Source organism: Anomaloglossus baeobatrachus, chromosome 3 (assembly GCF_048569485.1).
Source record: "Anomaloglossus baeobatrachus isolate aAnoBae1 chromosome 3, aAnoBae1.hap1, whole genome shotgun sequence".
In the NCBI taxonomy this organism is placed as follows: Eukaryota; Metazoa; Chordata; class Amphibia; order Anura; family Aromobatidae; genus Anomaloglossus; species Anomaloglossus baeobatrachus.
The window spans coordinates 561,089,711-561,104,769 of record NC_134355.1 but is presented as its reverse complement, the minus strand read 5'-3'; the positions used below and the strand labels follow the sequence as shown (position 1 = coordinate 561,104,769).

At 47.5% G+C, this 15,059-nt stretch overlaps 1 protein-coding gene across 1 annotated transcript in view; it reads left to right on the top strand.

Moving 5' to 3' along the window:
- CROCC2 (ciliary rootlet coiled-coil, rootletin family member 2) overlaps positions 1-15,059 on the top strand; it is a 324,826-nt gene that overhangs the window by 159,567 nt on the left and 150,200 nt on the right. Inside the window, exons 7-8 of the mRNA XM_075340867.1 lie at positions 3,670-3,835; positions 14,820-14,926. Of these exons, the coding sequence (XP_075196982.1) occupies positions 3,670-3,835; positions 14,820-14,926 (273 nt within the window). The remainder of the gene's footprint in view (positions 1-3,669; positions 3,836-14,819; positions 14,927-15,059) is intronic.

Genomic DNA, 15,059 nt, shown 5'->3' with positions numbered 1-15,059 from the left:
GACTCTCCAGAGTTTCGGGTGGATCATCAATTTTCCAAAGTCAAATATGACACCGACCCAATCACTGACATATCTTGGCATGGAGTTTCATACCCTCTCAGCGATAGTGAAGCTTCCGCTGAACAAGCAGCGTTCACTACAGACGGGGGTGCAATCTCTCCTTCAAGGTCAGTCACACCCCTTGAGGCGCCTCATGCACTTCCTGGGGAAGATGGTGGCAGCAATGGAGGCAGTCCCTTTCGCGCAGTTTCACCTGCGTCCTCTTCAATGGGACATCCTACGCAAATGGGACAGGAAGCCGACGTCCCTCGACAGGAACGTCTCCCTCTCTCAGGCAACCAAAGCTTCCCTTCGGTGGTGGCTTCTTCCCACTTCCTTATCGAAGGGGAAATCCTTCCTACCCCCATCCTGGGCGGTGGTCACGACGGACGCGAGTCTGTCAGGGTGGGGAGCGGTTTTTCTCCACCACAGGGCTCAGGGTACGTGGACTCAGCAAGAGTCCTCACTTCAGATCAATGTTCTGGAAATCAGGGCAGTGTATCTTGCCCTAAAAGCGTTCCAGCAGTGGCTGGAAGGCAAGCAGATCCGAATTCAGTCGGACAACTCCACAGCGGTGGCTTACATCAACCACCAAGGCGGAACACGCAGTCGGCAAGCCTTCCAGGAAGTCCGACGGATTTTGATGTGGGTGGAAGCCACGGCCTCCACCATCTCCGCAGTTCACATCCCGGGCGTGGAAAACTGGGAAGCAGATTTTCTCAGTCGCCAGGGCATGGACGCAGGGGAATGGTCCCTTCACCCGGACGTGTTTCAAGAGATCTGTTGCCGCTGGGGGATGCCGGACGTCGACCTAATGGCGTCCCGGCACAACAACAAGGTCACGGCATTCATGGCACGTTCTCACGATCACAGAGCTCTGGCGGCAGACGCCTTAGTTCAGGATTGGTCGCAGTTTCAACTCCCTTATGTGTTTCCTCCGCTGGCACTGGTGCCCAGAGTGTTACGCAAGATCAGGGCCGAATGCCGCCGCGCCATCCTCGTCGCTCCAGACTGGCCGAGGAGGTCGTGGTACCCGGATCTGTGGCATCTCACGGTCGGCCAACCGTGGGCACTACCAGACCGACCAGACTTGCTGTCTCAAGGGCCGTTTTTCCATCTGAATTCTGCGGCCCTCAACCTGACTGTGTGGCCATTGAGTCCTGGATCCTAGCATCTTCAGGATTATCACAAGAGGTCATTGCCACTATGAGACAGGCTAGGAAACCAACGTCTGCCAAGATCTACCACAGGACGTGGAAAATTTTCCTGTCGTGGTGCTCTGCTGGGGGTTTTTCTCCCTGGCCGTTTGCCTTGCCCACTTTTCTGTCCTTTCTTCAGTCCGGATTGGAAAAGGGTTTGTCACTCGGCTCCCTTAAGGGACAAGTCTCTGCGCTCTCTGTGTTTTTTCAGAAGCGCCTGGCCAGACTTCCACAGGTACGCACGTTCCTGCAGGGGGTTTGTCACATCGTTCCTCCTTACAAACGTCCGTTGGAACCCTGGGATCTGAACAGGGTGCTGATGGTTCTTCAGAAACCACCGTTCGAGCCAATGAGGGATATTTCTCTCGCACGCCTTTCGCAGAAAGTGGTTTTCCTAGTAGCAGTCACTTCACTTCGGAGAGTGTCTGAGCTAGCAGCTCTGTCATGCAAAGCCCCCTTCCTGGTGTTTCACCAGGACAAGGTGGTTCTGCGTCCGGTTCCGGAATTTCTCCCTAAGGTGGTATCCCCCTTTCATCTCAATCAGGATATCTCCTTACCCTCTTTTTGTCCTCATCCAGTTCACCGATGTGAAAAGGATTTGCACTTGTTAGATCTGGTGAGAGCACTCAGACTCTACATTTCTCGTACGGCGCCCCTGTGCCGCTCGGATGCACTCTGTCCTTGTCGCTGGCCAGCGTAAAGGGTCACTGGCTTCCAAATCAACCCTGGCTCGGTGGATCAAGGAACCAATTCTCGAAGCTTACCGTTCTGCTGGGCTTCCGGTTCCCTCAGGGCTGAAGGCCCATTCTACCAGAGCCGTGGGTGCGTCCTGGGCTTTGAGGCACCAGGCTACGGCTCAGCAGGTGTGTCAGGCGGCTACCTGGTCGAGCCTGCACACTTTCACGAAACACTATCAGGTGCATACCTATGCTTCGGCAGATGCCAGCCTAGGTAGGCGAGTCCTTCAGGCGGCGGTTGCCCACCTGTAGGACGGAGCCGTTACGGCTCTATTATGAGGTATTATTTACCCACCCAGGGACTGCTTTGGACGTCCCAATTGTCTGGGTCTCCCAATGGAGCGACAAAGAAGAAGGGAATTTTGTGTACTTACCGTAAATTCCTTTTCTTCTAGCTCCAATTGGGAGACCCAGCACCCGCCCCTGTTTTTTTGTGTACACATGTTGTTCATGTTGAATGGTTTCAGTTCTCTGATATTCCTTCGGATTGAATTTACCTTAAACCAGTTTATAATTTTTTTTCCTCCTTCTTGCTTTTGCACCAAAACTGAGGAGCCCGTGGGAGCACGGGGGGTGTATAGGCAGAAGGGGAGGGGCTTTACACTTTTAGTGTAATACTTTGTGCGGCCTCCGGAGGCATAGCCTATACACCCAATTGTCTGGGTCTCCCAATTGGAGCTAGAAGAAAAGGAATTTACGGTAAGTAAACAAAATTCCCTTCATTTCTATTTCCTTAATTGTTTCTAAAAATCTATGTGTTCCTTTTTTTTCTCTTTTTTCATTTTGTTTGACTGTTTAAACTTTATTTAGCAGTGTCTTGATGTTCAAAACGCATCTGTCAAAACGCAGGTGAAAAAGCATGCAAAAAGCGCTGAAAACGCATCTAAAACGCGGTAAATACGCATGCGTTTTCAGCGCTAAATTTCAGAAAAAGGCAACTTTGGTCAAGTCAATTAAGGCCAAAACGTGCGTTTAGAACTGCAAGTAGGAGAATGCAAAGTGGGGCCCTAGCCTTAGTGTAATGATGTCAGCTTTGTCATTTCATTTGCTGCCTATACAGAGCAAAGCCGTACAGTGCACTACCAGAGTAAGGGACAAAATTTTGTCGCCTAAAAAAAAAAAAAAAAAAATAGACACTAATCTTATAATAATCTTTATATACTTTTTCTAACATCCATCTAGGATTAGGAACTAGGGTTATAATGAAGATAGGGTTAAACACATTCAGCTCCAACAAGCTAATACAATTCTATTAGTATTTATTATAAATTCCAGTGAGAATAGAACTGCACAAGTACAAAAAGCAACGCGTTTCTGATCACTTATGATCCTTCTTCATAGCAGAATAAGTAATGTGAAACGCGTTGCTTTTTGTACTTATATCTGTTTTATTCTCTGTGGAATTTTTAATAAAGCCTATAAGAGTTTTACTGGATTGTAGATTCAATACTGGACTGATGGAATGAATCAGGGAGTGCTAAAAGTTTGCGGTTTAGGGTTTATAAAATACTCACCTTGCCCCAGGCAATGGAAATCCACATTTTGCCACTGTGTACAGAACAGATTGTCAGGCATAGAAACAAGTGTGAACATACCTTTACATGTTGGAGCGATCCAAATTTATTCCATAGTTCAGTAATGTTACCCACATATTAGATGGATCTGTTTTATAATTTAAGCCCACATTTTTGCAGGAGCAGCAGCCTGACAGAGGTGAATATGACTCTGCGGGAGCAGATGGACCAGCTCAAGATCACAAATGAAAAAGTGACCGAGGAGATGAGGAAACTGAGCGCCGACCTGCGCAGATCACAGGATGTGTTGGAACAGCAAGAGTCTGAGTGGAGGAAAGAAAGAGAGGTGATTTATCATTTAATTTATATCTGCCACCAGATCTCACCACACAACCTGCATACGCTATGAAGTAGAGCTATTGACCTGATGAGGCTGCTGGACTTATGTTGTATTCCATGTTAGAATGGCCACAATCCTTTTTCATCACTTCATGACATCCACTGTACGTGTACGATGCTGCAGGGACGATCGCGTGGTACGATCGCGACAGCTTACCTTTGGCATCGACGAGATAATAAGCGAGTGTCAGCTATGTATCATACCTGCTGTAACGCCCACTATCGGTGTTAGCACTGATCATGAGCATTAAACCCTTCTGATGCCACTGTCAATAGTACCAACAGCATCAATCTGCTTGTAAAGGGAGGTGGCTCCCCTCTCTGCTCCGATTGGTACAATGTGGCATTGTACTGATGGTGTCTTTGTTGACCTGGGGCCAAATAATGTCTGTGGGGGGTCACTCAGGCATGGAGGCTTGTGAAGTCCTGCCTTACGTGACCAGCCTCCTTCCTTCGTGCCAGTCACTGATTTATTGCCTTGCAATATAAAAGCATTGCGGAGCATTAGATCAGCGATCAAGACTGGGAGAGTTGATGTCCCATCCTATGACTAAGTAAAAAGGTAAAAATAAAATGTAAAAAAAAAATTTAAAATATATATTTATAAAAAATCACAAAAGGAACAAAAATATAGAAAAAAAATATTTTACCAATAAATACATACATTTATGTAAAAACGAAAAAAGTACACATATTTTGTATCGCCGCCTTCAGAACAACCCGCTCTTTAAAACTGTCACACTAGTTTACCGCTTCAGTAACACTGTAAAAGAAATGTGTTAAAAAAAGATGCTTTGTAATCACACAGCTGAAAAAAATGAAATAAAAAGTTGCATGGAAATAAAAATGGTATTGATGAAAACGTTCCGCAAAAAAAATAAGACTCCACTTATACAGTGATGGAAAAACAATTCTTTTTTCCATAAAATTGTTTTTTAATACAGCTACTTATGGGCTACCGCATTCAGCAGAAATTTTGTAACAAAATTTTGTTGACATTTGTTCCCATTTCATTGTGTGAAAATGTAAAATCTGAGGCTAAATACCTTTTTTTTTTTGTGGTGAAAATATACGGTAATTGTTTTTTTCTTGACTACCTAATAGTATAAAATACTGACACACCTGTGGTGTCAATATGATTACTGCACCCCAAGATAACAATAGTAATAATATTTATTTCTATAGCGTCAACATATTCCGCAGCGCTTTACAATTCAGGAGGATCATATACAAACAAGTAACAGTTATGGAAAATACAATATTTAGAGGGAAAAAAACACAACCCTGCTCGGAGAGCTTACAATCTACAATGAGGTTGGAAGGACAAGATATAGGTGCTTATTTACAATGACAATCCAGCCATCTCAAGGAAATGGGGGCTAGATAATGGCTGCCTGGAACCTTGAGATGCATTTGGGTGCCTTGGAGTTTGACGTGGGGGTATGTTCTGAGAAGGCATGGAGGCACTATGTGAATTTAGTTCGGCTAGGGGGTGTGATAGGCCGCCCTAAAAAGATGTGTTATTAGGGTGCGTCTGAAGCTGAGTAAGTTGTGATTTGTCCTAGTTTCTTCTAGATTAATTCATTGAGGTGTTTAGTTTATAAGATAGTGTCACTTATGGGCAGGTTCTGCTGTTCTGGCACCTCAGCGACTCTCCCAATGTGACATGGTACCCTCACGCCATTCCAGCAAATTCTGAAGTGCAATTTGGTGCTCCTTCCTTTCTGAGCTTTGTACTGTGCCTCAAAAGTTGCTTTCGACCACATATGGGGAAGGAGAAATTGCACAACAAATTGTATGGTGCATTTTTTTTTTGTTACCTTTGTGAAAATAAAACATTTCGGGCTAAAGCAACATTTTTAAATCAACAACGTCCAATATATCATATACAGCGCATGATGGTTCAACTATACAGTACATTTTAGTCCTCAACCTCAAGTTTTATGCCACTAAACTTAAGATAAGAAAACGATTCATGCTTTAAGTAAAATTATTCATTTTTATTTATTAAAAATCATTTAAAACAGAGAAGACTCCTTTAAGGGACTGAAAAAACATCACTTAGGTCAGTGATGGTGAACCTATGGCACGCGTGCCAAACAGGGCACACAGAGCCCTTGTTGCTGGCACGCGCGCTGTCGCCATATTCAGCCACTCTGCACTGTCGGTGTGGTCGCACCGACGTGCAAAGTGCTGTTGGAACAGAGGAGACATTTCTCCTCCTTCTGACACTCCTCCTCTCCTGGGCTGCAGGCCTGTTGCCTAGGAGACGGAGGAGCGTCAGTAGGCGGCGCCGGCGTCTTGTGGCCGCACGGGACCTGAACTAACTGAGGACGCAGCGATGGAGCGGGTTTTGCAAGGTGAGTTGTTTTTTTTTTTAATTTTTAAGCTGTGTGCAGCTGTGCCAAGGTGTGGGGGACAGAGCCAGCACGGGGGAAACGTGGAGCGCACGGGGGATAGATGTGGAGCAAAGGGGGAACATGGAGCGCACGGGGGATACATGTGGAGCAAAGGGGGAACATGGAGCGCACGGGGGATACATGTGGAGCAAAGGGGGAAACATGTGGAGAAAAGGGGGAATATGGAGCGCACGGGGGACCATGTGGAGGAAAGGGGGAACATGGAGCGCACGGGGGATACATGTGGAGCAAAGGGGGAACATGGAGCGCACGGGGGATACATGTGGAGCAAAGGGGGAACATGGAGCGCACGGGGGACACATGTGGAGCAAAGGGGGAAACATGTGGAGAAAAGGGGGAATATGGAGCGCACGGGGGAACATGGAGCGCACGGGGGAAACATGTGGAGCAAAGGGGGAACATGGAGCGCACGGGGGAAACATGGAGAGCAAAGGGGGAAACATGTGGAGCAAAGGGGGAAACATGTGGAGCAAAGGGGGAAACATGTGGAGCAAAGGGGGAACATGGAGCGCACGGGGGAAACATGTGGAGCAAAGGGGGAAACATGTGGAGCAAAGGGGGAACATGGAGCGCACGGGGGAAACATGTGGAGCAAAGGGGGAACATGGAGCGCACGGGGGAAACATGGAGAGCATGGGGAAAACATAGGGAGCACGGGGCATACATACAGAGCACAGGGCATACATACAGAGCACGGGGAATACATACAGAGCACGGGGCATACATACAGAGCACGGGGGCAAACATACAGAGCACGGGGGCAAACATACAGAGCACGGGGGAAAACATACAGAGCACGGGGCAAGCAAACAGAGCACAGGGCAAGCAAACAGAGCACGGGGCAAACATAGCTGCAAGGATGGGAGAAACATGCAAAGATGGAGAAAAACGTGCAAAGATGGGGAAACATGGCAGCAAGGATGGGGGGGAAATATAACTGCAAAGATGGGGGGAAACATGGCTGCAAAGATGGGGGGGAAACATGGCTGCAAAGATGGGGGGAAACATGGCTGCAAGGATGGGGGAAACATGACTGCAAGGATGGGGGGAAACATGCCAGAATGGGGTACATTTAGCAGGAAGCGGAACATGCCAGTAAGGGGTACATTTACCAGGATGGGGGATACATTTACCAGGATGGGGGTACATGAACATTCCAGGATGAGGACAAATGCCAGGATGGGGAACATTTAGCAGGAAGGGTGACATTTATCAGGATGGGGTACATTTATCAGGAAAGGGGACATTTACCAGGATAAGGGAACATGCCTGGATAAGGTACATTTACCAGGATGGGGTCATTTAACAGCATGAGGGAACATGCCAGGATGGGATACATTTACAATGATGGGGTATATTTACCAAGAATGGGGTACATTTACCAGAGTGGAGGACATTTACCAGGAATGGGGTACATGCCGGGATGGAGGAACATTTACCAGGATGGGGCAATGATGGGGACAAATATACCAGAATGTAGGAAATATATATCAGGATGGGGACATGTTTACCAGGAAGTGGCCCAGGATGGGGGACATAACTTCAGAATGAAAGGGGAGGGGAGCAACTCGTACGTCTTTATGGGATTTCAGGATGTTCAGACTTTGAAATGTAGATGTGGATTACAGGGTGACATCTTATTGCATTCCAGGCTAAAATCTCTGTCTAATATGCTGCAATTTTTTTCCAGAGGGATCAATCCAACTGCTGTGTCTGGAAAGGGCAGGGGCTCAGCTTCAGTGTGTGGTAAGCATGCATGAGCGTGATGACCCCTGCTGAAGAGAAGGGAAGACGGCAAAGGTAAAGGTCCAGTCACACTAAGCAACTTACCAGCGATCCCAACAACGATAGGGATCGCTGGTAAGTTGCTAGGAGGTTGCTGGTGAGATGTCACACTGCAACGCTCCAGCAATCCCACCAGCAACCTGACCTGGCAGGGATCGCTGGAGCGTGGCTACACAAGTTGCTGGTGAGCTCACCAGCAACCAGTGACCAGCCCCCAGCGCCGCGTGTTAGATGCTGCGCTTGGTAACTAAGGTAAATATCGGGTAACCAACCCGATATTTACCTTGGTTACCACCGCACGGAGCTACACGTGCAGAGAGCAGGGAGCAGCGCACACTGAGCGCTGGCTCCTTGCTCTCCTAGTTACAGCACACATGGGGTTAATTTCCCGATGTGTGCTGTAGCTACATGTGCAGAGAGCAGGGAGCAGCGCACAATGCTTAGCGCTGGCTCCTTGCTCTCCTAGTTACAGCACACATCGGGTTAATTAACCCGATGTGTCCTGCAGCTACATGTGCACAGAGCAGGAGCCGGCAGCACAGGCTCCTGCTCTGTGCACATGTAGTTACAGCACACATCGGGTTAATTAACCCGATGTGTCCTGCAGCTACATGTGCACAGAGCAGGAGCCGGCAGCACAGGCTCCTGCTCTGTGCACATGTAGTTACAGCACACATCGGGTTAACATGTGCACAGAGCAGGAGCCGGCAGCACAGGCAGTGAGAGCGGCGGAGTCTGGTATCAAAGGTAAATATCGGGTAACCAAGGACAGGGCTTCTTGGTTACCCGATGTTTACATTGGTTACCAGCCTCCACAGAAGCCGGCTCCTGCTGCCTGCACATTTAGTTGTTGCTGTCTCGCTGTCACACACAGCGATCTGTGCTTCACAGCAGGACAGCAACAACTAAAAAATGGCCCAGGACATTCAGCAACAACCAACGACCTCACAGCAGGGGCCAGGTTGTTGCTGGATGTCACACACAGCAACATCGCTAGCAACGTCACAAAAGTTGTTCGTTAGCAGCGATGTTGCTAGCGATGTTGCTTAGTGTGACGGGGCCTTTAGGTTACAATCAATTATTTACATAATAGGATTGGTTGGCACTTCGGAAAAAAAAACTACAGTTTGGGCACTCGGCCTGTAAAAGGTTCGCCATGACTGACCTAGGTGTTGTACAATACATTACATGTGCCGGTATCCAATCACTAGAAATTATATCAAAATACATAAAAAAATGTATGCACATTAGGAAGTAAACATAGCATCAACCAGGAAAATAGGCGAGCTTTACACGCTGCGATATCGCTAGCGCTTGCTAGCGATGTTGAGCGCGATAGCACCCGCCCCCATCGCACATGCGATATATGGTGATTGCTGCCGTAGCGAACTTTATCGCTACGGCAGCTTCACACGCACATACCTGGTCGGCGACATCGCTGTTACCGCCGAACAATCCCTCCTTCAAGGGGGAGGTGCAGTCAGCGTCACAGCGACGTCACCGCGACGTCACTAAGCGGCCGCCCAATAGAAACAGAGGGGCGGAGATGAGTGGGACGTAACATCCCGCCCACCTTCATCCTTCCGCATTGCTGGCAGGATGCAGGTAAGGAGATGTTTGTCGTTCCTGCGGTGTCATCCACAGCGATGTGTGGTGCTGAAAGAACGAGGAACAACATAACAACATCGTACCGGCAGCAGCAGCGATATTATGAAAAGGAGCGACGTGTCACTGATCAACGATTTTTGACGTTTTTGCGATCGGTAATCGTCACTCCTAGGGTTTACACGCTGCAATGTCGGTAACGGCGCCGGATGTGCGTCACTAACGATGTGACCCCGACGATATATCGTTACCAATGTCGCAACGTGTAAAGACCACCATAGACTATGGATTGATGCCCCTTATTAGGCTGAATAAATTATTTAAATCCTATAATTGGCACTGTTGTAACTTTTATATACAAGCTAAGCAATCTTATATGAATAAATGATATACTGCTGACGAACCCTGGAGAGAATTGAACATAACCACATCCTAGTATTGTAATTGTCCAGGTAAGGAGATAATCATAGGTGTACATACCATACACTGATAGTCTGAGCAAACACCATTCCTAGTTGGACAATCCCTCCACCCCAGGGATTGTTTCTCCCAGCTTCTTCACACCCCCGTAAGGGCTGGTTCACACTAAGCGACAGCGACAACGAGGTCGCTGTTACGTCACCATTTTCTGTGACGTAACAGAGACCTTGTAAGTCGCTGTTATGATCGCTGCTTAGCTGTCAAACACAGCAGCCGAAGCAGCGATCATAACCGCGAGAGCAGGGAGCCGCGCACACTGCTTAGCGCTGGCTCCTTGCTCTCCTAGCTACAGTACACATCGGGTTAATTAACCCGATGTGTACTGCAGCCACATGTGCAGAGAGCCGGAGCCGGCAGCACAGGCAGCGTGAGAGCTGCGGAGGCTGGTAACTAAGGTAAATATCGGGTAACCACCTTGGTTACCCGATGTTTACCCTGGTTACAGCTTACCGCAGCTGCCAGATGCCGGCTCCTGCTCCCTGCTCGCTTAATTTCGTCGCTCTCTCGTTGTCACACACAGCGATCTGTGTGTCACAGCGGGAGAGCGCCTTTGAAGAAAACGAACCAGGGCTGTGTGTAACGAGCAGCGATCTCGCAGCAGGGGCCAGATCGCTGCTCAGTGTCACACACAGCGAGATCGCTAATGAGGTCACTGTTGCGTCACCAAAACCGTGCCGTAGCAGCGATTTCGGTAGCGATCTCGCTATGTGTGAAGCACCCCTAAGGCTGCTTTCACACATCCGGTTTGTGCAGTGCGGCTCAATCCGGCTCAAAAACATATGCAATGGATGCGGCGAAAAAAACGGATCCGTTGCATAAGTTTTTCCATGCGGCCCGTCCGGTTTTTGACGGATGCGGCTTGATACTGAGCATGCGCAGTGCAAAAAAACGCATCCGGCGATCGGATGCGGTTTTTGCCGCATCTGGCGTCCATAGGCTCGCATTGTGAATCGTGCCGGATCCGGCGCGATGTGTTTTTTTTCGCCGCACCAAAAAACTTGCCAGGCAACGTTCCATCCAGCCGCCACATGGGCTAAATATGCCGCATCCGGCAAAAACCGGACGCAAGGCCATGCGGCACAATACGGCGCTAATGCAAGTCTATGCGGGAAAAAATGCAACCGGCGGCAACAAAAAACGATTGCGTTTTTTCTGCAGAGCGCCGTGTTGTGCCGCACGGCAAAAACCGGATGTGTGAAAGCAGCCTAAGAAGCTCAGGAGAAATTGTACAACAAATTGTATAGTGCATTTTCTCTTGTTACCCTTGTGGAAATAGCAAAATTACATTTTTGTAGGAAAAGTAAAATTGTCCTTTTTTTCCATCCACATTGCTTTAGTTTCGGTGAAGCACCAAAAGGGTTAATAAACTTTTTGGATGAGGTATTAACCAGTTTAAGGGATGCAGTTTTTAGAATAGTGTCACTTTTTAGTATTTTCTGTCACATAGGCCCCTCAAAATCACTTCAAACGTGATGTGGTCCTTAAAAAAATGGTCTGCAAATTTAGTTAGAAAAATGAGAAATTGCTGATAAACTTTTAACCCTTATAACTTTCTAACTAAAAAAAAATATATTTCAAAAACGATGATTATGTAAAGTAGATATGTGGAAAATGTTATTTATTAACTATTTTGTGGGACATAGCGATCTGGTTTAAGGGCATACAAATTTTAAAATATCAAAAACATTTTCTCCAAATTTACAATATTTTCATGAATAAAAGCAAACAATATCATAGTAAGTTTACCACTAACATGACGTACAACTTGTCACAAAAAACAATCTCAGAATCACTGGGATCCATTTTAGAGTTATTACAAAAAAAATTTAAACTGGTCAGAATAGAAAAAAAAATGGCCTGGCCAGGAAGGTGAATACAGTCTAACATTAAAATAAGCATTTTATGAGTTCACCTCTAAGGCTCTTTCAGACGCCTGTGATTATTGGTCCGCTTATGGAATACAATGCGCGGATTGGTTGTGCATCAGACCAATGATCAAAGACATCTTAAAGAACCCTAAGGGCGGCTTTGCACGTTGCAACATCGCACATGCGATGTCAGTGGGGTCAAATCGAAAGTGACGCACTTCCGGCGTCACTTTCAAGATCGTAGTGTGTAAATGCTAGATGATACGATTAACGAGCGCAAAAGCGTCGTTATCGTATCATCGTTGCAGGCTCCGGCTTTTTCATAATTATGCTGCAGCGACAGGTACGATGTAGTTCCTCGTTCCTGCGGCTGCATACATCGCTGTGTGTAACGCCGCAGGAGCGAGGAACATCAGCTTACCTGCCGCCGGCGGTTCTACGGAAGGAAGGAGGTGGGCGGGATGTTTACATCCTGCTCATCTCCGCCCCTGCGCCGCTATTGTCCGCCTGCTGTGTGACGTCGCTATGATGCCGCACGACCCGCCCCCTTAGGAAGGAGGCGGGTCGCCGGCCAGAGCGACGGTCGCAGGGCAGGTGAGTGCATGTGAAGCTGGCATAGCGATAATTTTCGCTACGCCAGCTATCACAAGATATCGTACCTGCGACGGGGGCGGGGACTATTGCGTGCGACATCATAGCATCGGCTTGCGATGTCGCAACGTGCAAAGCCCGCCTAAGGCTATGTGCCCACAGGAGCTCGCATCTGCGGGATTCCAGCGAAATATCTGTGGAAAACCTGCGGACATTCATGCGACTTTGAAAGTCCCGGTCTCTATCTCATAGTGGAGGGCCGGGATTTCCACAGGAATAATTGACATACAATTACGTGCGGTTGCGGGAGATCCGCAGCATATTCCGCAGCTGCATATACCGCAGCATGGACACAGACACTCCCCATGTCCCAGAGGATAACATGGGGAGTGTCTGTACTTGCTAAAACCTGCGGATTTATCTAGAAAATCCAGATAAATCCGCAGGTTTTCCGCGGCAAAATCCGCGGAAACAGAGTACCGTGGGCACATAGCCTAACAGTTAAAAATGGAACTGCATAAAATGCCCATCTTTACATTAGGATTATACAGCCATTCTGGAATGAATTTTCAAAGTAAGTACACCAGCTTCATCACACTTGAGGTCTGAGTCATATAATGTATGCAATTTGTATTGCGAAATTTGGTGACATTCATTTTAGACCGTTAGCAAATTCTATAATTGCAAGGAAGCTCATTATTATTATTTTTTTTTATTTCACAATCTGATCATTCATGCTGTTCATTACTCTGATAATTTGTGGGTATTCATAGAAGACTTAAACTTGACTTTCCAGGAAAGATATTTGATAAAACTAAGAGCAACTTTAAAATGCCCTTTAATATGTCACCATTTCCTAGATTTCTACCTAATGAAGTATACATAACTCCCAAAAACTACAGATTTGTGTTGTAGCCGGGCAAAAACACTGGACAAAACAGCACAACTTTTTCCTGTAAAAATTACAGATACCTTGAAGGAAACTCTGTTAACCCTATTATACTCATTGCTGTTTGTCAAGCACCACTAGTGTTAATTATATGCAGTATCTGGCACTACGATTAGTATCTTTATTCTAGTGCTTTGATTGAGTAGAACAATGGAATTAGGAAACATTGGCATGAAAAGAGCCTTAAGCTGGGGTCACACATAACGACGACGACAACGACGTCGCTGCAACGTCACCATATTCTGTGACGTAGCAGCGACCATAGATGATCGTTAGTAAGCTGTCAAACATGGTATAAAAAGCAGCGACGGAGCAGCGATCATAGCGACGTCGACGGTCGTTGTGTGGTTTCAGACGTAGCGTAGCGTCCCTGCTGCGGTGTCAAACAAAAGGATTATCAGCTTATCAGCATGGCGCAGCGGGATAGCAGCGTTCAAAAAATGACCTGGAGCATTTAGGAGCGAGCAGCGATTTCGCAGCAGGGGTCTGATCGTTGTTATGTGTCACACATAGCGACGTCGCTGTTGAGGTCGCTGCAACGTCACAGAATATGGTGACGTTGCAGCGACGTCGTTGTCGTCGTCGTTATGTGTGACACCAGCTTTAGGAGTACTTTGCAAGCTGCGACATCGCAAGCCAATGATAGCGATGCCAAGCGCAATAGCACCCGCCCCCGTCGCACATGCGATATCTTGTGATAGCTGCCGTAGCGAACATTATCGCTACGGCAGCTTCACATGCACTTACCTTCCCTGCGACGTCGCTCTGGCCGGTGACCCGCCTCCTTCCTAAGGGGGCGGGTCGTGCGGCATCACAGCGACGTCACACGGCAGGCGGCCAATAGAAGCGGAGGGGCGGAGATGAGCGGGACGTAAACATCCCGCACACCTCCTTCCTTCCGCATTGCCGGTGGAGGCAGGTAAGGAGAAGTTCCTCGCTCCTGCGGCTTCACACACAGCGATGTGTGCTGCCGCAGGAACAACCTCGTACTGTAGCTGCAGCGAAATTATGAAAATGACCGACACTACACAGATCACCGATTTACAACTCTTTTGCGATCGTTTAACGATGCTTCTAGGCTTTACACGTTGCGCCGTCATTACTGGCGCCGGATATGCGTCACTTTCGATTTGACCCCGACGACATCGCAGTAGCGATGTCGCAACGTGCAAAGTACCCCTTAGATGGGACATTATTAGTGTTCCTCACCTCATCCTCTTTTCATCTTTTCAGACTTATACCTCATACCTGGGAAGTGAGCAGAACAGTATCATGACCTTGTGGCGGCAGTCAGCAACCCTGCGCAATCAGTTTCTGGATATGCGTTCTATGTCTGAGAGGTACGGAATGTGCTGCATGAACATATAGATAATATAGAGGTGTATACTGTGACAGAATTGTTCTGATATTGGATTTTAAAGAGTTATTCCCAAAGTATGAAGTTGCCTCTTATCTATAGGATAGGTGATAACT